Below are 25,883 nucleotides of genomic sequence, written 5' to 3'. Positions count from 1 at the left end.
TGGCTTTGGTGCATCGGTATTGTAATGTAATATGTGAAAACTAATAATAAAAATAAAAAATAAAACGGTAGTGAAGTTCAGGGAACGGGCTTCATTAAGCTCCACCCTCCCCAAATTCAGTTATTGAAGTCTTCCCAGATCACAAAGGGTGGAATCCAGTGTAGCGCTAACTTTCTTCTGCTGTCAGCATGTGGTTTTCTGCTTGCACAGTGAACCCCCCCAATCTGTTCTTGGTGTGGGGGTTTTCCCAATTCTCTGGAGCAGATTTTGAGAGGGTGCAGGGCAAGCCTGGGGAGAGGAGTGGGAGCATGTTCCGTTGTGCAGGCAGGAACCCTTGCGCTGATGAGAAGGGGGAGCTGGGTTACCGTCCTTGATTAGCAGCTGGATGCCCCCAAGCCAAACCTGGCCATAAGGTAAGCAAGAACTGGCCTCATCCATTGCCAGACCAGAAGCAAGAGTGGCATAGGTGTAAAGAGCGGTGGCTGTGGGCTTTATTTTGGCAGTGGTGGCTAGGCAGCTAGGAAATTACATTAATTGCCACGTTTTAATTGATGGGATTTTGATAGCTGGAATGAGCCTAGGAACAATCCGGTGGTTTCAATTAAGCGTGGTTTTTCTCTCGAAAGCAGGCCCCTTGAGGCTCATATATGATGCATGAACAGGAGCTATTGCGCCTGTTGATTAATACCTACTCAGCCGTGGAACCAAATTCCACAGTGCTGAGGAGAGGAGAGGAAAGGACTTCCTTTCCTTTCATAATGTTCTACCCTGGAAACCTAGGGTGGCTGGGGCAATCTAGTCAGATGGGTGGAGTATTATTATTATTAATTATTTGCTAAGCTGAGCAGTGAGAATCAAGTCTCCTCCCAACTCATCCCCTGGTTGCACTCACTCTCGCATTCATGCAATATGAATATTCCTGGCATGTACAGTGGTGCCTCGCAAGACGAAATTAATCCGTCCCGTGAGGCTCTTCATATAGCGGTTTTTTCGTTTTGCGAAGCAAGCCCATTGACAGCTTAGTGGATTAGCGCTATTAGCGGTTTAGCGGCTTTAAGTGGATCAGCTGATAAGCGGCTTAGCGGCTTAGGAAAAGGGGGGAAAAAGGGGGAAAACCCGCAGGAACTCGCAAGACATTTCCTCTTGCGAAGCAAGCCCATAGGAAATTTGTTTTGCGAAGCGCCTCCAAAACGGAAAACCCTTTCGTCTAGCGGGTTTTCCGTCTTGCGAGGCTTTCGTCTTGCGGGGCACCACTGTACTTAGCGAGGGCTCCGCATACCCTTTCAAAATGCGTTGTGTGTGTGTTTGTTTATTAAATTTGCATCCTGCGCTTTGTCCCAAAAAAGACCAGGGTGTCAAAAACAAGAGGTGACAAAATTGAACAAAAACAATAAGAACAGGGGTCAGCAAGGTTTACCTCGCCTGCGCCAGTTCACTCCAGCGGAGAGCCCTCTGTGGGCCAGATCGCAATTTCCGACGTCTGTGTCTGCGCAGACACGATTTCTGGTGCCACGGAAGCAAGTCCCCGCGCTGTGCTGGTTTAGTGCAGCGCACGGGGACTCGGCAAGTGGGCAGTTCAGTTCGGGGGCGGCTCGTGGGCTGGTTAAATGACCCCCGTGGGCCGCATGTGACCCATGGGCCTTAGGTTGCCGAACACTGCGTAAGAACAATTCCACCTACAGATGCAGATTGGGAAAGAAATCTCAGCTTAAAAGGTTTGTTGGGAGAAGGGTCTTCAAGTAGTAGTAGTAGTAGTAGTAATAATAATAATAATAATAATAATAATAATTTATTATTTATACCCCGCCCATCTGACTGAGTTTTCCCAGCCACTCTGGCTGGCTTCCAACTGAATATTAAAAACAATACAGCGTCAGACATTAAAAACTTCCCTAAACCGGGCTGCCTTCAATTGTCTTTTAGAAGTAAAATAGTTGTTTATTGCCTTGCCATCTGCTGGGAGGGCGTTCCACAGGGCAGGCACTACTACCAACAAGGCCCTGTAACCTCACGTCTTGTAGCGAGGGAACTGCCAGAAGGCCCTCGGCGCTGGACCTCAGTGTCCGGGCTGAACGATGAGGGTGGAGATGCTTCTTTAGGTATACTGGGCCGAGGCCGTTTAGGGCTTTAAAGGTCAGCACCAACACTTTGAATTGTGCTCGGAAACATACTGGGAGGCACTGAAAAGACAACAAGAGATGGCACCTGCCTAATATTTAGAATGGGAGAGGGTGTTCCAAAGGGGCAGGTGCTGCAACACTAGAAAAGGCCTCTGATTCCTAGATTGTGTGGAACAAGATTGTACCTGCCCTTGGCCGCAGAGTGCAGGGATCAACTTGGTAAATAAGCGATATGACTTTTTTGCTTGCAGAAGGTTCTGGGTTCAAATCCCGGCATCTCCAGGTAGGACTGGCATCTGTTTGTCTCGGGAGACAGTTGAGGAGGGCACCTTCAGGGGTGAAGTCAAGCCATTGGAGGACAGAGCTATAGCAATCCACAGGTATTTTTTAGCAGCTATCAAATGGAGAAGGACTGTAGCTCAGCACAGGAGATGGATATGGGTCAGAGGGAGCAGTGGGTGGAGTAACCAAGGGAAGAGTCCTGGGGGCCAGATGTTCTCCTCCTTCATGGATTTTATTATCTGTTTTGCTGCTTTTAATTTTCTACCTAATCTGCTCTCTGGGTTTTTTATTTATTTAATGCAACCTCTGCGCTGCTCCTGTGCTTTGTAACTCCCCACCCCCCAGCTTATATTTTGATTTTACATTAATAAAAACTTTCGTTAGAACAAAGAAGAGAAAGTTTGTTCTTGCAGGTTCAAGTGAAACGGACACTACAGTTCTGACCCAGAAAAGTTTGCCAGGTGCAATTTCTGGCATTTCTCTTCCTGTTACACCTCCCGTGTCTCTGCCATGCATTTCTGCTAAAGGTTGGGAAAGTGTGCTGCTGAGCATATCAGCATATTGGAGAGAACCCCCCCAAAAAGAGGTTTAAAAACAAAAACTGCTACCTTTTGGAGTGCAACCAGCTGCACCCCTGCTTGAGTAGACAGATTGGTGGTGGTTAAGCAAACTTTCTCTCTCTCTCTCTCTCTGCATTGCAATGGTTAGACTGAGATTCTGCAGTCCGGATTGTCTCTTCAAAATAACACTCCGTGGTGTATTCGCAGCTTGAATGCTTTGGTCAGCGCATGAATAAATTAGCACAGTATAAACTGCAGTGAGGCATAAGCACCGCTTAGTTTCTTGACTGTTCTTTATTGAGCTGCGAGACTAGGGGAGACAGTGGTTGCATTTTTTTGGTGCTGAGTAAACTAGGAGGAGTTTTATATCTGCGCGTTTTGATTTTGATTTACTTCTATATCTTTGGCACAGCTCAGTCATGTGGTCAGTGGCTAGACAAGCAGGCCACAGCCACCTCGGGTGACCCCTATTCACTGTAACTCTAGGAACTGCTCCCAAGTGAAGTCACTCTCCAGCCCGGTTTTATTTGTTCATTTTATTTTTATAATTTGCCCCTCCATTCGTCCGGCAAAGGCGCTCGCCTTTCTTTCTACATAAATGACTGTAGGGGTGAGAACTTTTTTCTCAAGCAGTGTGGGAAATGCATCGTGCGCTGCAAGGCCAGGCTTAGATTTTGCATAGTAGCGCATTAACATACTGTCCTTTTATGCGGTCTTTTCAGGATAAGGAATGGCTCTTGGCTGGCACGCTGCTTTGATTCCGCAGCATTGTTGCTCTAAAGCTGTTCATTCTCAACCGTGAACTGCTTTGACCCTCGTAAACTATTTTATTGGGAGCAGGGGGTTCTTAGAAATGTGTTTTCTCTTTCTCGCCTAGAACCGTGATTTCTGATGCAAACAGATTAGCAGTGGTACTCTGAACTGAGACCTGCTGCACCCAGTTAAACTTGTGTATACAAGACTGCAGCCTTAAGGTTGGGTTAGGCTGCGTGAATCCTGCGGTAGCGGAAAACTCGACAGTGGCCACAGAACTTGGTATCCATAGAATCTATCCCATAGAAGTCAATGAAGTAAGATTCTAGTTAACCATTTGCCACCAAAAAGCCTGGTGCAAATGGGACTCTGCAGACTGGGAGCTTACTTTCACTTTATCCCATTGGGAAGCTCTTGCCAAATACAGTGGTACCTCAGGTTAAGTACTTAATTCGTTCCGGAGGTCCGTACTTAACCTGAAACATTAGACCACTTTAGCTAATGGGGCCTCCTGCGGCTGCCGTGCCGCCGGAGCACGATTTCTGTTCTCATCCTGAAGCAAAGTTCTTAACCTGGAGCACGATTTCTGGGTTAGCGGAGTCTATAACCTGAAGCGTATGTAACCTGAAGCGTATGTAACCCGAGGTACCACTGTAGCCCTTCCATACTACCTGTTGTATAGGGGGATTTCCCTGCAATGATGGATCCTGCGAGTGAAGCCTAATTAATTCTTGGAAGCTCTGCTACAACCTAATGCAAGTAGATGTCCTTGTTTAGCATTGACTAACTGGGCTGTAACAACAAGGCAGTCACCTTCTGCCAGTAATTGGACTAAGGCTGAATCTTCAATTCCTGTGAAACGCCTTCCTTTTTTTTTCTGCACAGAGGATGTCTCAGGCTGTAAGTTCCGAATGGCCCAAGGCCTTTCATGGACGATTTTGCCACTGAACGCTGTATGAAGCTAGTCTTGAAACTTGTAACGACTTGGCCTTTGAACTAACATTCAATGTCTCTTCTGCCCAGCCTTGCCCTTAACGAGGTCACCTTTTCAGAATTACAACTAAAGCCCATCAGAAAGTCTGCTTCCTATAATTGGGCACCTTCCTATAATTGGGCACCAGTTGGTTCAGGCATTTGGTTATTATTTGACTCTCTGGAATACCCCATGTCACTTGTTCATCAAGCCCCATGGATGCGATGTGGGGCCAAGGTTTCCTCTGTAGGCAAACTCAGCCCTTCCAATGTTTTGAGACTACAATTCCCATCAGCCCCTGACCACTGATCCTGTTAGCTAGCGATGATGGGAGTTGTAGTCCCAAAACATCTGGAGGGCCGAGTTTGCCTATGCCTGCTCTGTAGCCTAGCTAGACCGCTTACCCTTCCTGCCTCCTTGCTTTTCAAACCACATTGTTTTCTCTTGGGAACAGTCAGAATCTTGGCGGGAGACACAAGCCAATGTTATCTCAAAGTAAATATTTTCCTTGATTTTTGGGGGGAACTTCTTGGAGAACCGTCTCATTGGCTGCCTTGTCTTTGTCTTGAGTCTGATGGTCTCTTGGTGGCAGAGAGCCGTCCTACTAAATTGCAATTTAGTGCAGCTGTGACATGGACTCACAGGTCGGGTGGAACTCAAGAGATGATTTCTCTTTGCCCTGGCTTCTTCGAAACAGGTGGTTATTATCATCTCATTCCTGCTTTCTATCTCTTTTTGCTTTCCAAATCTTGCCGTCTCTCAACCGCTGTGCCGGTCCAACCCTGTGATGTGGGCTTCTCAGGAAATGTTGAATTGAAACATTTCCTGGAGGAAAGAATTCCCACGCATACCAGAGTAACTTTCATTGGAAATTCTTCTGATGTCCTTGATTGGCCTTTGGCTGGTGGGTTAGGATTTGAGGTGGGTCGCAACAGCAGCACTACCAACGTACAAATATGGGTTACAGATAGGTAGCCGTGTTGGTCTGCCATAGTCAAAACAAAATAAAAAAATTCCTTCCAGTAGCACCTTAAAGACCAACTAAGTTAGTTCTTGGTATGAGCTTTCATGTGCATGCACACTTCTTCAGATACCTGAAGAAGTATCTGAAGAAGTGTGCATGCACACGAAAGCTCATACCAAGAATTAACTTAGTTGGTCTTTAAGGTGCTACTGGAAGGAATTTTTTTATTTTGTACAAATATGGGATAAAAGAAGAAGAGAGAAGTGGATCCCCCAAAGTAACCGTATTTTTCTGTGTTTTTTTGCTTTTAAAATGTAGGCAGAAATTGGAGGTTGTCTTATACATGGATAGTGAATGCAGAGGGGGGGTGAGTGAGCGATTGGCGGTGGCGACCCCCCCTCAAAGCACTCAAGGGATATCTCCCCCCAAAAAAGTTCAGAAAAAATATTATTTTCTTAATGTTGGCTTCTAAAAAATAGGGGTCGTCTTATACACGAGGGTGTCTTATACACGAGAAAATAACGGTATGTTTTGGTTGAAGGTGGGTCTATAAAGGTGGACTACTGCCCTTGCAAGAAATCTATTTTAGCATGTTTATTTTGCATATATTTTCCAAAAGCTTTGAAATGGCAGTGATTTCCTAATACTGCATTGGCAGTAGGTTCACAGTTACTAATTAGCTCATGACATTTGTGTGTGGGGGGGGGGGGAATCACCCCCCACCAAATAAAAGCCCTGGAACTTTTTGTACCCCACACCTCTGCCATTTGTGTCTGAGCTGACCCTGCTGGTGTGTTTAGTCCGGTTGGCCAATGTGACAACAGGATGTTGGACTTGTGGGCCTTTGCTCTGGCCCCGCAGGCTTTTGGGATGTGATGGTGACCACTGATGGCTTTTAAAAGCGACTAGGAACAGCTTCCTCCAACCTGCCACCCTCCTGATGTTGCTGGACTCCACCTTCCTATCAGCATGGACTGTAGTTCAGCAACATCTGGAAGGCCCCAGGTTCCTCCATCCCTGGTCTGAGTAGCTTGAATGGCCACTTGCACAGGAGAGACAGGTTGCTGGTTCTAGCTTTTAGGAAGGACTGTGACTGGCATGAAAATGCTGTGGGTTTTGACTAGGGCACAGTGTTGGGCTAGATGAGGACCAATCAACTTGAGCTTGAACCTTGGAAAGGGGAAGGCACTATGGGTTTGGGGTGCCTGCACCTGGGAGATTGGCCAGTTGCCTGTTCTGGATGGGGTTGGTCTCCCTCTGAAAGAATAGGTTTTGGGTCCATCTTGGTCAGGTAGCCTCAGTGGCTCGGGACGGAGAGTTTACTTGCTAAGTGGCCTGCATGGAATTCCTTTTTGCCTATGGCTACCAGCCCTAGTGTTTGAATGCATCACTTGAATTTACTTGTATCCAAGTGGATTTGGTTGATAATAGCTTGCGTGAAAGTCACGGCTTGTTTTTGCAAATGGGACCTGTTGTTGTGTCTTCAGACGGTGAACACATTGCCATGTGGGTGAACCAGTGCAATGAAAAAAATGTGGGGGGAATGGTACTTAGAATAAGCTTGGAAAGAGTGAAAAGCAGTTTGAAATTCTCTGTAGGGGTGTGCGTGCATTTTCTGCCTTCCTAACAGACTTTGTTTTTCTTCCTCAATCAATTTGCATACATTTGCATTCACTTGTGCCAACTTTCCTTATAGGAAAATTTGCTACAGCTACAGCTAGAGCCAGGAATTGGGAGTTGCTAAGGTGCTGTTATGTGTGCTTTGTTTTGTTTTGAATCGTCATTTTGACTTAGTAACTATGGGGAAAGGATCCTCTTTCTCTGTTCTGGCTGTGTTCTAAACTGCACTCACTTTTAATCGTAAATGTTGCATACAAATTGGAACCAATCATTAAAAACACCAGTACAGTCATACCTCATGTTGCGTTCCGCTCTTGTTACGGACTTTCAACTTATGAATGTGGCAAACCTGGAAGTGTTTACTTCCGGGTTCACAGCCTGCGTGTGCGCGGAAGTGATTTGCATGCTTTGCGCATGCGCAGAAGTGATTTGCATGCTTTGTGCATGTGCAGAAGTGCTCGATCACGCTATGCACATGCGCAGAAGAGGCGCTCTAGTTGCGGACTTTTCGGGGTGCGAACGGCACCCCGAAACGGATTAAGTCCGCAACTAGAGGTAGCACTGTAATAACAACAAGCAGTTCACAATTGCCTGCAGCAGAAAATGAAAGCAACCAGTCCAGTACCATCTGCAAAATCCAGTACCTTTTATAGACTGTGGCCGTTTCTGATTATCGTACCTTGGCATGGTGCTTCATCTGTCATGTGCTTCATCTGCCTCCAACCCATTTCCTCCTTCCCTTTTTTGGAGTGCCGCAAAAAGTTGGGAAGTCTTAACTGTAGTTTCCCAGAACATCTTAAACCAGTGTTTAAATTTGGTTAAAAATCTGGCTTGCTTCTGAATCTGGTAACCACAGTTTCTCAGTTCTAACACAATGGGAAACTCTGGTTGATTGTAAATTTTCTAGGTTAATTGCAGCACACTTGGGGAGGGGAAGGGGCTGTATGTGTAGACGCAAGATTCTTCACATTTCTGGTTGTTAAGCAGTGATGGGGATTTCCTAGGAAATTTTGAGTTGGGAAATTTTCCTGTGTGAATTAGAGCTGTTTGCTGCAGAAACAGTTACTGGTATTTTGTGTGTATTGGATAGCTTTCTGGTGGCATACGATGATGTAATTTAGCATGTCTATCTTACTTAGCTTAAAAAAAACTTAAAAGTTTTGAAACCGCCAAACTCTCTTAATATTTTTTTGCGGGTGGCATCCATGCATTGTCACCAATGAACTTACGAAATGGGAAAATTGCCAGTGGAAAAATAAAGCACCACTAGAAAAGTTTCTGTTTCAGAAAATGTTCAGCCAAGGTATAATTGAACTGATTGGATACCAGCCTAAATTGACAAGGCTGAATCCAGCCTCTCGGGGTTTCTGAATTTATCAGTGACCGTAGACTAGCGATGGTCAGCTGTGGCCCTCCAGGTGTTGTTGAAGTCCAGCTCCCATCATCTCTGGCAGTTGACCACTGACCATGCAGACTCGGGCTTAGGGAAGTTGTAGTATCCAGAGTGCCACATGTTCCCTATCTCTGTCCAGGGCAAACCAGCTCCACTTTTCCTCTGATCTCCATCGGCAGTATGGGAATAAGGGTGCCACCACTGGCAAGGCTCTGTTAGATGTTGAAGACAATCCTAGCTAGGATGGATTTAGTGCCCATAACACTTCTGTGTTGGAGAACCATGAATGCGAAGGTTAATAATAATAATAATAATAATAATTTATTATTTGTACCCTCCCATCTGGCTGGTTTCCCCAGCCACTCTGGGCAGCTTCCAACAAAGCCCCAAAATACACTAAAATGTCACACATTTTTATATATGGGAGAAGAGCATAGCCTTAAGCAGTTTTAGAAAACAACTCTCTCAGTACAGTAATGATTTTCTCACAAATCAGAGGAGATGGATGTGGCTTTGCCTGCTTTAAGCCTTTGTACTTAGACTTAAAATTACGGGGACAGTTCCTGGTGGAATCTCAGAAACCAAAAAGAGTGGGGTGGGAAACAGCTGAGCAGGGACTCTGGTGGTCAGGGCGTGGTGTTTTGGGAGCTACCATAGCTTCCTGCCCTTCCCCATGAACCACAGTAGAATTTTTATTTATTTATTTATTTATTTCAACTATTTATAGGAACGTAGGAAACTACCTTAACATTGAGTCAGACCTTTGGTCCATCCCAGCTTAGTACTGTCTACACCAACTGGCAGCAGCTCTTCAGAATTTAAGGCAGACCACCATCCAGGTTCTCTCTGGAGATGCCAGAGTTGGACCCTGGATTGTCTGCTTGCAAGGGAGATGCTGTGTGCCTACACACACACAAACACACACACACACACACACAAACTTTATACTGCTTTATCATCTTTCTAAGTGGTTATCAACCAAATTTCTAAGTGGGTTAGGTAAAAATTAGAAAAAACCTCAGTGGATAAAATATTAAATTAGTCATAATAGCATATTAAATTTGTGCAAGCATATGGGAATCATTGCACATTCAAACAGGTTGCAGAGTCCCAGCTTTCCTAGTGTATTTTTAACGATGTGTAGTGCACATTTGTACACAAATCTGGGTGTTCTTCAAAGTCTCCACTGTCCACACCTTCCTCCCCACCCCGGCCCGTTCCCAGTATCTGTGCCGATTCACCTCTCCGGATCTGTTCCTCAATTCCATCCCAGAGGGGAAAAAGACAAATCATTTGACTTTGGAATCTCATTGGTGTGTGTGTGTGTGTGTGTGTGTGTGTGTTGCCAATGTGCCGAAAGTAAACATATGCTAGTTTAATCTTCATGTTTCTGGGCTCTATTGATACAGAGTCCAAGCAGTCCTGCTGTGCTTAAACATATGCTATCTAATGTGCCAAGTGACTCATTGCTTGGTTTTTGTGTGGCTTTGAATGGCAGGTGAGGGTTCTGGGTTTTGTTTTGTTTCTTAAGCCGATTTCTGAAAACAATGTTTTTGTGACTGTTGACAGCTTTGCAGCACCTAATGGATAAGATTACAAGCTGACAACGGATGCTGAAACTTCAATGGCATTGTTTTACCTCCTTATTTCCAAGTACAGAAAGAATAATGTTGCATCGTAGTCATGTTGGGACTGGGCTGCTTCCCGGTAGAAAAGAGGAGGCTGAGAGAAGATATCGTCATCATCATCAAACCTTTATTGGCACCACATACAAACATTCAGAATAAATAGGCCAGTGCGATCTCGTCACCGTTTCAACAGTACAGTCATTTGCCAAAGGGAAGAAGAGGCGAGCAATCTATTTCATCTCTGTGGGTCTCCAGCAAGGGCAGGATCCTGTAGCATACTTCAGTGACAAAAAATCAAATAGAGGAACTTAGCTACTGTCTTGGTGAGCTCCTGGTCACCAAGTAATAAGAAGCGTATAACCTCTGTCTCTGGTTTCCATGTTGGAATACATAGATGGTCTAGAAATTGTTGGCAGAAATCATCATACATTTTACATGTAAGGGCCATGTGAGATAGAGTTTCCACCAGGTGGGCATCACACGGGCAGATCCTATCTCCTTCTGCCATACCCTGGCAGCTGAAACGCATCGGGGAGACGGATTCTAAACTAACATTTTTGCCAGCAGGTAGCATTCATTTCTCCAAAGAGACTTACACGTTGTGTTTTCTGTTTTTTTGGGGGGGAGTAAAGGTAAATGGACCCCTGACCATTAGGTCCACTCGTGACCGACTCTGGGGTTGCGGCGCTCATTTTGCTTTATTGGCCGAGGGAGCCGGCGTACAGCTTCCGGGTCATGTGGCCAGCATGACTAAGCCGCTTCTGGCGAACCAGAGCAGCGCACGGAAACGCCGTTTACCTTCCCACCGGAGTGGTACCTATTTATCTACTTGCACTTTGATGCGCTTTTGAACTGCTAGGTTGGCAGGAGCAGGGACCGAGCAACGGGAGCTCACCCCGTTGCGGGGATTCGAACCGCCAACCTTCTGATTGGCAAGTCCTAGGCTCTGTGGTTTAACCCACGGGGGTGGGGAGGGGAGAGGAGATGCTTCAGGTCTGAATGCTTCTCCCTGCAAATCCTTGCTTTGTGAAAGACTAGAATTGGTGGGTGCAAGGTTAGGCAAGTGCCCTTCCGCCTGATTTGCCCCACTCTGTAATCTATGGGTCTCCAAAGGGCACTTCATTGGCATCCACCAGTAGTTGAGATTCCTGCATTGCAGGGGTTGGACTAGATGACCCTTGCGTCCCTTCCATCTCTTAGGGTTCTGTGATTTAAAACACACCGGGATCCTTCCAGCAGGGCAGTTGATGGCCCTGTTGGGTGAGTGAGGGGTCTAGCCTTGAGCAAGCATTACTGACCATTTCTCATTTGCTTTGGCAAAGTTTAAATGCTGGGCCAATGTTAAAATTCGTTCCTAGGGAAATCTGCACTTTTTCCAGCACAAGGTCTTAATTCCGGAGGTCTCTCCTCTCTCTGGCTGATACTGTCTGTGCTCGTATCGAGGCTGCTTCTGTATTTTGCCTGACTGCTTGAACACGCAGGAATCCCCAAACAATTATGTCAGCTTCCCCTGTTTGCATTGGGGCTGTTCTCCTTCTCTGTTTTCATGTGTATTTTCCATTGCATCGTGTGTGTGTGCGTGCGCCTGTTTGTGTTTGTTTAACCAAAAGAGCTTTGGCCCTGGCTCTGTATTTATAATGGTCTTTGCATCTTTTATAACCTGTTTGGATTAATCAACGTTGTGTTGTTATTCACCCACCCCCCACCTTATCTTTCAGGAATAGCTGAGAAAGGGGAAAGAGGAAGACGGGGAGGAAAGAACTCAATTTCTGTGCACTGCTGTGGGCAAACGTCTGTCTGGCTTCCATCGCTAGGTCGAGGGGGAATTTGCCATTATGAATGAAGTTGCAATAGTGAAAGAGGGCTGGCTCCACAAACGAGGTAAGTGCTGTCCCCTCTCCCCTTCTCCACCTTTGCTGAAGCTGAGTAGTTTGGGGTCAGAGCTTGGATGAGGGATAACTTATGAAAGTCGCAAGTAAGCTGCCTTGGGTTCTTTGGTTGAGGTGTGTGATGATAGGAAATTGAGACATCAGTGCAAGAAATACTGTATTTTTCGCTCCATAAGACGCACCTAGTTTTTAGAGGGGGAATGCAAGAAAAAAAAATATTCTTTAAAGGGAGCGCTGAGCAGAGCCTGTATGCATCCCAGGCTCTGCTCAGCGCTCCCTTTCATGAGCCGCGTCGAGCGTGTGTGCGGCGCTTGCAGGCTTTTCCTTGAGGAGGGAAAAGCCCCCAAGTGCCGCACACACAGTCAGCATGGCTCTTTAAAGGGAGCGTGGCTCTTGGGGGCTTTTCCGGGAGGTGGGGGAAGGGACTGAGGGGCTAAGCCAGAAGCTAGAACAGCGAGAGGGAGCGCTGCGCAGCGATCCCTCTTGCTTTTCAGACTTCTGGGATAGCTGCGCAGCCTGCATTCGCTCCACACATTTCCCCTTACTTTTTAGGAGGGAAAAAGTGCGTCTTATGGAGCAAAAAATACGGTAAATTAATAAAATCGGGAGAAACATGGTCTATCTGAGCCACCCAGTGTAGGCCCCGCTATGCATTTAAAACAGTCATGGCTTCCCCCAGAGAATTCTAGTTGTACTGTTTTTTGTTACGGGTGCTGCGAGTTGTATGGGGAACCCATTTCCCAGAGTTCCCTGGGAAGAAGGATTGATTGTTAAACCACTCTTGAGAATTGTAGCTGTGTGAGCACTCCCCTAGTAACTCCCTTAACCAACTGTGGTTCCCAAGATCCTTTGGGGCTGTTTAAAGGGGTATGATATTGCTTTAAATGTGCAATGTGGATGGGGCCTTCAAATAGGGTTGCCATATTTCAAAAAGTTAAAATCTGAAATAGACAGTAGAAAAGGGGAACAGACAACAAAGTTGTTGGGCTTTTTCTGCAAAAGCGCAAAAAAATAATAATGCAGCTTTTTGAGCTATTTTTATAAACATTCGTCAAGCTCTAGACTTCGGACATGCGGTCATTTTGGCGATTTCTGCCCAGACTCTGCTTGCGACTGCAGTATTCCGGATATGTCTGGGGAATTCTGAACATATGGCAGCTCAACCTTTGAGGCTTCCAAATGCTTGTGTGAAGGGAGCTCACCAAGAGATGGATGTTTCTGGTTCTGTATGTAATGGTTACAGGTTGTTGTTGGGTTTTTTTTAATAGAAAACTGACATGTGAAATGCATCACACCCAGAATTTTAGGTTGTGCATTTGTGAGTTTGAATAACACCTTCTTTTGAACGGTGCTAATCGTTCATCCGTTGTAGCATGTCTCCTTTGGCACAAAGCATTGTGGAGGAACATTGGTAAACGTATCTGACAGACTGTGCACCGGGAGAGATGCTTTTCTGTCTTTCATACATAGTTCTGTGCTGCAGTCAATAACCCATTATGAGGACTTAGTTGATTCTTTTGAAGGAAGCTCATATCTAGTGCTGGAAGTGTTGAGGGCACATTTCAGCAGCACATTTTGCAAAGTTCTTCCTGGGAGAAAAAGCGGTCATGTAAAGGTCCTTGATTAAGAATGACCACAAGCGATAGGAAAGACCCAGGATGTTTGCAAACATTTGCAGGTGCAGTTGGGGGGTCTTGGTCACTTCAAAGCCCAGATTAGTAGGTTTTTGTACAAAATAATACCTGTGATGATGAAAGAAAAATAGACAGTTTTGTTGAGTTGATGAGGAATGTTCTAACAAGAAAAAAACGCTTTAAAAATTTTGGTTTGTAAATGAATTTTGTCGATTGGTTGACTCCTGATACAATTTGTGCTGATGATTAAGGGAAGTGAGCGATTTTATCTCTTATGAAAATGTTAATTCTTAACCTGCATCTCCCATCACATGATACCCAAGGCACTTTACAGAATGTGTAGGGTCTTGAATCAGTAAACGAGTGAAATCTTTTGTTTTTATCTAAAATCTATTAAATCATATTGCCAAACTACATTCTACTAACCCAGTAAACCCAGCAAAAAGTCAGTCTTTACTAGCCTGAATAGTTTATTGCTGAAGTCGTTCATACAAATGACACCTTAGCTAGCTAAAAGCAGCTGGAATGAAAGAAAAGGGAAAGTTTTTTTCTTACATGTTGGAGAAGCTCTATTACTTTTCCTTCAGTAAATCAGGCGCATTTATAAGTACTGGCAACCGCAGATGAATAACAGGAGGTTTGTGCCTCATGTCTATATTTCTCTTTTACTGCTGTTTTTATTTTTTAAAGTCTCAGCCTGGCCTTTTTGATCCGGGAGAACAAACACTAGGGGTGTTAATTGTAATTTTACCTAGAGTAGGAGTGGAGAACCTGAGGCCCTCCATATGTTGCTAGACTACAAATCCCATCAGTCGCAGCCAGCATAGCCAATGGTCACAGATGATGGGAATTGTAGTCCCATCAGAATCCACTAGCTCCCTGTCCATTGTCTAGTGTGAAACCGTTGGTGAACAAGAAAGTTCAGAAGGGGAACAGTTTGGATGGCCCCAAGACACAGAGCAAGCAGTAGTCAGGGACTTACAAATGAGTAGCATGGGGAAGAGTGACCACTTTGATCTGCAGAACTGGCACTGTAAACAGATGCCACATAACACGCATTCCTAACTTGTAGGAAATCAATCTTTTAGTGTAGCAGAGCCTATGCTTTGGAGATCCATTCCTGTTGACATCAGACAGGCACCACCCTCTGTGCACTTTATGGTGCCTGCTAAAACATTTTTGTATTAGGCAAGCCCATCCAGACATGATAATAATAATAATAATAATAATAATAATAATAATAATAATAATAATAAAAAAATATTTTTTTATTTATACCCCGCCCTCACCGGCCAGAGCCAGGTTCAGGGCGGCTAACACCAATAAAATTACAATAAAACATAATGGGGGGGGGGAACAAACAAAAAACCCCAATTTATTAAAATACGGGTTAAAATACAATTTAAAATGCAGCCCCATTTTAATAGTAGCCCATAAATCAAAACCATAAGGGGAGGGAAGCATAAGGGTCAGACTGAGACCAAACCAAAGGCCAGGCGGAACAGCTCTGTCTTGCAGGCGCTGTGGAAAGATGTCACGTCCCGCAGGGCCCTAGTCTCTTGTGACAGAGCGTTCCACCAGATTTGAGCCGTAGCCGAAAAAGCCCTGGCCCAAGTTGAGACCAATCTAACCACCTTGTGGCTTGGGACCTCCAAAGTGTTGTTATTTGTGGACCTTAAGGTCCTCTGCGGGGCATACCAGGAGAGGCGGTCCTGTAGGTACGAGGGTCCTAGGCCGCATAGGGCTTTAAAGGTCAAAACCAGCACTTTAAACCTGACCCTGTACTCCACCGGGAGCCAGTGCAGCTGGTAAAGCACAGGATGAATGTGATCCCGTGGCAAGGACCCTGTAAGAAGCCTCGCTGCAGCATTCTGCACCCGCTGGAGTTTCTGGGTCAGCTTCAAGGGCAGCCCCACGTAGAGCGAGTTACAGTAGTCAAGCCATGACCGTCACATGTATCACTGTGGCAATATCAGGGCGAGAAAGGTAAGAGACCAACTGCTTGATATGTAGAATGTGGACGTGTGCTTTACTCTGGTTTTGGGTGTCAAGGAGCCTTGGTTGGCCTCAGATAGCTGGGTTGACTAGCCCTATGGAGCGTCGTCTGTCTCGGAAAGGGGCCCGCCTCCTGCCCACAGAACACCCAGTGTTCAAAATTCCCCAGGCGCATTTTGCTACTGGCACAAGTCCACCTGTGGCTACGTGGAGATTTCTGGGCGCCAGGTTGGTGGCCACAGTTTAAAAATCTCTGCCTTAGTCGTCGTTAATACCATTTCCATTTCCACTGTGTTTCTCCTTGCATACTGAATTGTTGCAGGAGCAAGCTACAGTCAAGCAATGTAGTTGAGATTATGGAATCGTAGAATCGTAGCGTTGAAAAAAGGACCCCAGCAGTCATCTAGTCTAACCCTCTGGCGAATAGGCATTCCGTTGTGGTCACCGTAACCCACGTTTAAGGTGCTGTTTGGCACCTAGCTTATATATCTCAGTTTCTAACACCGCATGTTTATGGAAAACCCAACATTAAGTCATAGATGGCTATCAACCCCCGTGGTGAGCTGTTATTCTGAGAGTTAATGAACTTTAGGATGGGATTTGAATCCAGTTTTTCCAAGTCCTGATCTAGCGCACTCTCAGTATTATGCTCTTCGGCTTTCCCCCAAACTTTGCCTTAGAGACGGCACATGCTCCCTTAACTCTTATTCCTGGTTTCAGCAACAACTTGTCTTGCAATACAATTTCTAAATTTTGTGCTAACACCGTCAGGAATTGTGGCCTGCGTTTACCTTTTGTTTTGTTTTTTTCGGCTGTTTTTCTGAGTGTGCCTTTTTAATAGCGGCTTTCCGTTCACAACAATGGCTGTGTAAAAATATACTTGGAGTGCAAAAAAACAAAAACAAGAACCTGGCTGGCTTTTGAAAAGAGCATCAAGGTTTTCAAGTGCACCGACCACAGGATGTTTCCAAAACCAGTGTCTGATATTTTGAGCTTGTGAAACATGCTCAGGCTATAATTACAACAAGGAAAGCTTACAGAAAGAAAATACAGATTATGAACTGTGGGTTGTATTCAGTGTTAGTCATGCTTAGAGTAGACCGCTTGAAATGAATGGACAAGGCTAACTCGGTTCCATTAGAATTAATGGGTAGAACTTACTTGGCTGCAACTCTTGTATGTTTGTTAAAATTATCTCCCTTTGAAAGGAAAACAAACCAGTGAACTGAGCCACTTGTGTTTCATTTTTTTAAGATGCCCTCATCTGAACAGTATAGCGTATTTGCTGTTTTAATTGAGTTCTTCATCCAGTTACAGCTATATTTAGAGAGCTGCTACGGTTTACAATTCGGGTTGCAAAATGCTTTGGAACTCTTGTGAATGGGAGGCACTTAAGCTTTTTGTATATAGGGCAGATGTGGGGAACCTTGAGGCCTCCAGATGTTGCCAAACTACAATTCTCATCATCCCTGGCCATTGGCTTTGCCAGCATGGGTTGATGGCAGTTAATAGTAATATCTTTATTGTCATTGTACAACCTGTGTTCTGGTTCAGCAACATTTGGAGGGCGAAATGTTCCCCACATGAGTGTTGGTACTTAATGGACTAGAATGCGGAACTCACTTTTTTAAAAAATTACTTTTTAGTATGTGGCTCAAAGACATACAAGCTTCAGGACCAAACTGTTTCCCAAGCTCCTCTCTGGAGCCTCATCAAGTTTCTAGTTCTCATTGTTGTGCAAGTTACAGTGGTACCTCAGGTTACATACGCTTCAGGTTACATACGTTTCAGGTTACAGACTCCACTAACCCAGAAATAATGCTTCAGGTTAAGAACTTTGCTTCAGGATGAGAACAGAAATCGTGCTTCGGCGGCGCGGCGGCAGCAGGAGACCCCATTAGCTAAAGTGGTGCTTCAGGTTAAGAACAGTTTCAGGTTAAGTACAGACCTCCGGAACGAATTAAGTACTTAACCTGAGGTACCACTGTACTTCAAAAATCGAGGATAGTACGCTGGAAGGATATTTGTTTGTGCTGTAAAATCTAACTTTTTTATTTTCTAAGCTTTCGTGAGAGGGGGCTGCTCATACCCACTGGTTAGTAACTATTCAAGTTAGTAAGTTGAAAACTCATCGGACAACTTGGCTTCTGCCAGAAGATTGATCGGCCATGTGAATTTCATATCTGAGCTCAGGAATGCAGTGGCTGTGTACCTCTAAGTACATTGCAGAATTATATTTCGGAGCACAGCCGTATTAAGAGGTTTCCACTGCGGCCTCCCATGTACTTTTCCCCTGCACTAAATGGAGAAATGAAATGAGACTCCTTCCTCTATGTCTGTCTTGGTAGTTCCTGGCAGAGGCATGAGTCAGTCACTTAAAGGAAGTGCTACTTCCAGGACAGCAGATGTTTCGTTTGTGGAAAGACCAGTCATCTCCCTGACCTCAAGCCAGAAGCTTGCAGATCTCATGAATGAACTCTTCAGCTTTCAATGGGTGTTGAGTAGCCCTGTGACCCTAATTGCAATAGCCCGGGGTTTAGTCATCTGCAAATACGGCAGCAGCTATTACCAATAACTTCCTTTGTCTCTCTTGGGGAATGCAGAGCGCAAGAAAAGCGCATAGCAGAAGCTGTGACAAGGGGAAGGGAGGGTCAGCATGGCCAGGAGCATAGGATGTTGTCTTGTACAGGGCCATTTAGCTCAGTAATAATATAATAATAATAATTTATTATTTATACCCCGCCCATCTGGCTGGGCCTCCCCAGCCACTCTGGGCGGCTTCCATAGAAAGCAAAAATACAATAAAATATCACATGTTAAAAACTTCCCTGAACAGGGCTGCCTTCAGATGTCTTCTGAATGTCAGGTAGTTGTTTATCGCTTTGACATCTGCTGGAAGGGCGTTCCACAGGGCGGGCGCCACTACCGAGAAGGCCCTCTGCCTGGTTCCCTGTAGCTTTACTTCTCGCAATGAGGGAACCGCCAGAAGGCCCTCAGCGCTGGACCTCAGCGTCCGGGCAGAATGATGGGGGTGGAGACGCTCCTTCAGGTATACTGGACCGAGGCCGTTTAGGGCTTTAAAGGTCAGCACCAACACTTTGAATTGTGCTCGGAAACGTACTGGGAGCCAATGTAGGTCTTTCAAGACCGGTGTTATATGGTCTCGGCGGCCGCCCCCAGTCACCAGTCTAGCTGCCGCATTCTGGATTAGTTGTAGTTTCCGAGTCACCTTCAAAGGTAGCCCCACGTAGAGTGCATTGCAGTAGTCCAAGCGGGAGATAACCAGAGCATGCACCACTCTGGCGAGACAGTCCGCAGGCAGATAGGGTCTCAGCCTACGTACCAGATGGAGCTGGTAAACAGCTGCCCTGGACACAGATTTGACCTGTGCCTCCATGGACAGCTGTGAGTCCAGAATGACTCCCAGGCTGCGCACCTGGTCCTTCAGGGGCACAGTTACCCCATTCAGGACCAGGGAATCCTCCACACCTGCCCGCCTCCTGTCCCCCAAAAACAGCACTTCTGTCTTGTCAGGATTCAACCTCAATCTGTTAGCCGCCATCCATCCTCCAACCGCCTCCAGACACTCACACAGGACCTTCACCGCCTTCACTGGTTCTGATTTAAAAGAGAGGTAGAGCTGGGTATCATCCGCATACTGATGAACACCCAGCCCAAACCTCCTGATGATCTCTCCCAGCGGCTGCATGTAAATGTTGAAAAGCATGGGGGAGAGGACAGAACCCTGAGGCACCCCACAAGTGAGAGCCCAGGGGTCTGAACACTCATCCCCCACCACCACTTTCTGAACACGGCCCAGGAGGAAGGAGCGGAACCACTGTATGACAGTGCCCCTAGCTCCCAGCCCCTCAAGACGGTCCAGAAGGATGTTATGGTTGATGGTATCAAACGCCGCTGAGAGATCCGGCAGAACTAGGAAACAGCTCTCACCTTTGTCCCTAGCCCGCCGAAGATCATCAACCAATGCGACCAAGGCAGTTTCAGTCCCATGATGAGGCCTGAATCCCGACTGGAAGGGATCCAAATGGTCCGCTTCTTCCAGGCGTGCCTGGAGTTGTTCGGCCACTGCTCGCTCAATCACCTTGCCCAAGAATGGAAGATTTGAAACTGGGCGATAGTTGGCCATCGTGGCCGCATCTAAAGATGGTTTTTTAAGAAGCGGTTTAATAACCGCCTCTTTCAGCGGGTCTGGGAAGGCTCCCTCACGGAGGGAAGCATTCACCACCCCACGAAGCCCATCGCCCAGTCCTTCCCGGCTAGCTTTTATAAGCCAGGATGGGCAAGGATCAAGGAGACAGGTGGTTGGCTTCACTCGTCCAAGCAGCCTGTCCACATCCTCAGAGGTAACAGATTGGAATTGATCCCATTCAACTTGACTAGACAGAACTCTAGCACTCTCCCGCCTCGGCCTTGCTCCCAAGGTGTAGTCTACTTCTTCCCGAATCTGAGTGATTTTATCTGCAAAAAAAAATTATCTGTATTTACCTACACTGACTGGCAGATGCTCTCCAGGGATTAAACCTGTGAGCCTCTGTGTGCAAAGGGCCTGCTCTGCAACTGGGCAATAGCTCTTCCTTGTCATGACCACAAGTTGCAGGGAAAACATTTCTCTGTGTCACTATGTGCATATTACCTAAAATAATGCCCGCGGTAAGAGGGAGGTGTGGTGATGGTTTGAGGTGCTGCGTTTGATTTTACAGTCCTGTGTATCCCAATGTCATATTTTGAGATGGCACCAAAATGTTGGAACGTTTTCCCTGGATAAGTTCTCGGCTTCCTTTTCCTGCTGCCCCTGGTGCTGCCCCTGGTGTGGGCAGAAGCTGCTGGTTCAATCTCCAGCATTGCCAAGTAGGGATGAAAATTCTGGAGAGCTGAACTCAGTCAGTGTAAATAGTACAGAACTAGATCAACCAACAGTCTTCACTCCATATTAGTGTTGGGTTTTTGTTTTAAGCATTTTAAAAAGTGCATTGGAAGCATTTTTCGTAAGGTGGGCTACAATTTAATTAACAAGCAAGACACACTCTTCGAATGTAAACTCTCTGCAAATCAAAAACATAGTTCAGTAAAAAATTAGGCAAATGCTTGATGGTGGTGGGGAATGGTAGGTGCAGAATGTTTTGAGGAAAAGTTTAAAGGTGGTAATGGGAGGCTGAATGCATTATTTATTTCATAAGGTTTTTATACTGTGTGATAGTAAGAAGACAAAACAAAACAAAAACAAAAGCAGCATTCATTAGATTATATCCCACCTTTACTCCAAGGAGCTCAAGCTGGTAAACATGGTCCCTCTGGCCATTTTTGTTCTGACAACACCCCTGCAAGGTAGGCTAGGCAAGACTGAGTGATAGTGGCTGGGCCTTCATTAGAGTGGTGATTAGAATCTGGGTCTAATCCTGATGCTGAAGAATTCTCCTTGTTGCTATTAGCAACAGCATCTCTCCATGTGTTTGTGAGAATGTGCAAAATCAATATTGTGTGATCTCCACAATCAGAACCAGCAGGACATAGTTGACTTACCATGGTAAGCATAAGGTTGATGGGGTGGATGTGTGTCTCATGTTGTGTTATGACACACTTCCTATAGCAGTCATTTTGTGTTATTGCCCCCGCCCTCCCAGCTGCATAGCAGCTATTTTATGACTGGCACTTCCAGAACACTCTCAAAATTCAAAACGTGCCCATTGGTCCAGAAAGGTTGGCGACCATGTGCTAGTCTGGCACTGAGACATCAAAGTTGAGTTTAAGTGAAAATGCCCATGCCATCTTTTAACAAAGCAAAGACCTGGGATTAACAGCTCGCGTTGGGAATTATATAATGAAATGCAACAGTTAGGGTTGTGGCAAATGCAAGGGAACCATGATAAGCTGATTTCATCACCCCAAGATCTCCTTGTAGCAACACTGACTCTCACGGGTGGGTGGGACCCTTGGGGTGGTGGGGAGGTCATTCTTCAGTCAGTATGTGGGGCAGAGAACCTGTCAGTGTGGGTGGAAGAAGAGTTGCGCTGAATGCAGTAGAATACTTTGAACTTGTGGCTTTGTTGCTCTTCTGTTTCAACCGTCAAATCGACCTTTTGGTGGTGGGCAGGATGCTGGGAGTTATCAACTGAGGGCAAGATCACAGAATGCTCTGGTCATGGCTTGGCTTGATGCATCAGGTTTTGTACTGAAGGGTAACTCTTGTCAAAAACTTCTGCTTAACCATTGGAGGTAGTCGATGTTGGCAAGGACACACCTTGACTCCTGTCTTTATGAATACCCCTAATGGAAGGGGTGGGTAACCATTGGCCCTTAGTGATCAGGGTGGTGAGAGTTGTCCAACATCTGGAGGACCACAGTAGCATATGGTGCCAGTAATATCTGCACCAGGGATGGAGAACCTCTGGCCCTCAAGATGTTGTTGAGTTACAAATCCCATAATCTCTTGACTGTTGGCCATGCTGGCTGAGGCATGTAGGGAGTTAGATTCCCAACAACATCTGGTTCCCTATCCCTGTCTTATGACCTGAGCCAATGGATCTTTCTCTTTTATCTGTTTTGCCGTAATTCCTTCCTTCCAACTCCAGTTGGCTGGTACTATGTCATGTCATGGGCCAAAGAAAGTATACACCCTGTACATCAGGGTTTCCTGCTGTTTTTTGGACTACAACTCCCATCATTCCTAGCTAGCAGGACTGTTGGCTGGGGATGATGGGAATTGTAGTTCAAAAACAGCTGGCTCTACATCATGAAGACCACCATTTAAAGGCACAATACTATTCCTAAACAGTCATGTGAATAGAGCTTTTGTAAAAAAACACACCACATAAACATTTGTGTTTTGCAACTGCATTTAAGTAATAGTTTCAAAGAAGAGGAAGAAGAAGAAGAAGAAGAAGACGACGACAGTCAGATAGGTTAAGGCTTAAATGAGCAAGTTAAGTCACGAAATAACTGATGCTGAGGGTAACATTTAATACTGGACGCAGAGGGAGATGAAGGACAGCCATCAATAGACACTGTCTTCCTCAATTCTGAGACAAAAGGTTTTGGACTCAGTGTTGAGGCACTAAGGGCAGGGATGGGTACACTTCAGACATGTTGGATTTTCTCTGCCTTTTTCTAGAACCCCAAGATTTACCAACCCCAGGTGCAAAAGCTGGAGAGTTAGAATTAAGGAACAGGTTGCCTTCAAATGCATTCTGATCCTAGGGTTTTGTTTTCAGTGTCAGAAGAGAATTCAGCTCGCTGTCCTTTCTCACAGAAGCCTGTTCCAGCTTAGCTTTTGTCTTTAAGAACGGTTTATGGTTTCAAGTCTCCTTCCTTGCAGACTACCCATTGGCATCTGATGGGCCCCTGTGAGAACAGGATGCTGGAAGAGGTGGGTCTTTGGTCTGATCCAGCAGGGCTCTTCCTATGTTCCTTTGTCCTTATGACTGCTGGATGTCCTCTGATTTTAATCGTCCTGTATTTTTTATTTGGTATATCTTGTTATTGTACACCATCTGGGGACACTTGCGTGACTGGCAGTAGATGAGTGATTGTAATAAACAAATGTTCAGAGGGGCGAGTTATTTTGCTTTGGAGTCAGAAACCCTTGCTGATCCAATGCAAGCCACCCAGAGATCTACCAGCACATCCTATCCTAACCATTGCTGACCGGTAGGGTTACGCACTAACATAAGGCACTACACTTCACTCAGTGTTTGAAATTAGCCAGGCGCATTTTGCACCTGCTTATCGACCACTTGCGACCAAGTGAAGATTCCTGGGTGCTAGGACATCTCCACCATCTGGAGGTGCATGTCTGGGGATCATTGGACCCAGGACTGTTTTCACACACGAATACCACATCCTGTAGATTTCTATCAGTAATATTTTATCTGCACAATCGGAATGAATTTCAGGTACCAAAATGCTTTTCCTGTGCAGCTTGAAAAAGAGCGGTGAGCAACGTTATAGTTGTCGCTTGTCTTCACTCCACTGCCTTGCTCACAGTTGTGAAGAATATCCTTAACGTTATGAACGGTCTTGTGTCACCATTAAGAAAAAAGAGATCGGAATCGGCCAATAAGTATGTGGACTGTCCTTGGATCAAGTGACTTTTCTTCTTTAAGTTCTCAAAGCTCTTAACCTAGTTTAAGGTTGGCATCTGAACTAGCCAGATGGTTAACTGAGAATCAATCACACTCAGTCTTAAAATAGGACTTTAGAGTTGTCCTGCCCCAAAATGACAACTAGACGTTCTTTTTCGGCGACTGTAACCTTGGTTTAAGGAGCCATTTGGCGCCCAGCTTATATAATATCTGAGTTTCCAACACTGATCAAACCTTTGCTGATTGGTAGGGTTACGCACTGAGGTAATCTTCTTTGGCGATTACTCGTAGCCGAGTAAGATTGTCTTTCATAAACACGGTTTTAACAATGAGTCCATAAGTGACTGTGGAGGCCAATTCTGGATCCATGCGTCCTTCCACAGTGGGGACATCGGCTGCCGGGCAGGAGTTGATCACGGTGTGGATTTGCCAAGCGTGCCTTCCTCTTAGCACACTGCACTTCTTTTAATGCAGCAAATGTCAAGAGCTTTGTGTGAATAGTTAACAGTCTGGAAGAGCTGTAGCTCAGTGGGCTGGGAGAGATCTCTCTTTTTTTGTTTTTTTAAAGATTTTTATTAAAATTTTAAAGGTTACATAAGTAACAACAAAAAAACACACCCAATTAAACCAAAAAAGAAAGCAATACATAAAAACAAGTCACATCAAAAGAAAAAGATAAAAAATGGAAAACAGACAAAAAACAAGCAAAAAAATAATGCATAGAACCAAGAGAAAAAGAAAAAAGAGAAAAGAAAAGAACAAATCAAACCTTTACATAACTTTCCTTCTTTAACTTATTTCCTTGACCTCCTCACACCTCCCCTCTTTGTATTCTGATTCAGTTAGATATTCCAGCAAATCCTTCATCCTTGTTTTTATCCTAATAATTTATCTTAATATACTGTAGTTTAGCATTCTCTTCTTTCACCAATTAATCATCCATTTTTACTTTATTTAATCTTATTTCTCATTAAAACTAATATATTGAACTTAATCTCTTAAGACATTTCCCCTAGGGTCATAAAAATTTCATTCCACGATTTTTCCATTTCTCATTATTTTATTTTTTTAAAAAATTCCTTATATACACTTTAAATTCCCAATTTCTTTCCTCCGTCTCCCCTCCCCGGTCCCGGCCGAGCTGGGAGAGATCTCTGTCTGAAATCCTGGAGAGCCGCTGGCCAATCAGTGTAGACAAAACTGAACTAGATTGTTCAACGGTCTGACAGCTTCCTAGGCATGTTGGGCATGGCAACACAGAGACAACCTAGTGAACGTTCACATAGAAGAGGACAAAGACCTCTTCTTTGCTGTTCCAGAGCGCAGGACTACATCTGATGGGCTTAAGCTGCAGGAGGGGTAGATCTTGGTTGAATGCAAGGAGAAATCTCTTGATGGCAAGACTGGACCACAAGGCCTTTCTAGCCCTGCATCTTGTTTCCAGTGGCCAAGCAGATACTTACAGAAAGCTTGTAGACAAGACATGAATACGATAGCACTTTCCTGCTCACGTGCCCTTAACTGGAAGGGGCAGGGGTGGTGAAGAGAAGGAATAAATTGCCTAGTTCTGTTTGCCTGTGTAGTCATGTGAGGTTTGGTTTTTTTAAAAAACAAACAGAAACAAAATGGGATTGGAATATTTTCTTGTGCAAATTAGGCTAATTTGCATTGGAAGGTTTTCTGTTTGCATTGGAAAATTTTCTGCTGCCTTAGAGAGTGAACTAATTTAGCATGTTTGTTTTACTTTTATTTGGTAAACAAAGTTAAAAATAAAGCACACCATCTTAATTTATATTTGTTTTTAAATGCACCAACATGGCACAAAGCATATGAATTTTTGGGGGGGGGCATAAAGGCGCGCTTAATATGGTTTAAATGTTAAATTGCGCAGGCAATTTTATTAGAATGCTTCTGAACGTTTAAAGACAATGCTAGGCATGATTACCTGAGAAATATTAAGTACAACTTTGAAA

At 45.0% G+C, this 25,883-nt stretch overlaps 1 protein-coding gene across 1 annotated transcript in view; it reads left to right on the top strand.

The window, feature by feature from the left end:
- The window catches only part of AKT1 (AKT serine/threonine kinase 1), a 123,184-nt gene that overhangs the window by 8,337 nt on the left and 88,964 nt on the right, over positions 1-25,883 (top strand). Inside the window, exon 2 of the mRNA XM_079951285.1 lies at positions 12,012-12,174. Within this exon, the coding sequence (XP_079807411.1) occupies positions 12,129-12,174 (46 nt within the window). The 5' untranslated portion in view covers positions 12,012-12,128. The remainder of the gene's footprint in view (positions 1-12,011; positions 12,175-25,883) is intronic.

This window comes from Podarcis cretensis, assembly GCF_951804945.1.
Source record: "Podarcis cretensis genome assembly, chromosome: 1".
Lineage (NCBI taxonomy): Eukaryota > Metazoa > Chordata > Lepidosauria > Squamata > Lacertidae > Podarcis > Podarcis cretensis.
The sequence above is the reverse complement of the archived record's forward strand: the minus strand, read 5'-3'. Positions and strand labels throughout refer to the sequence as shown.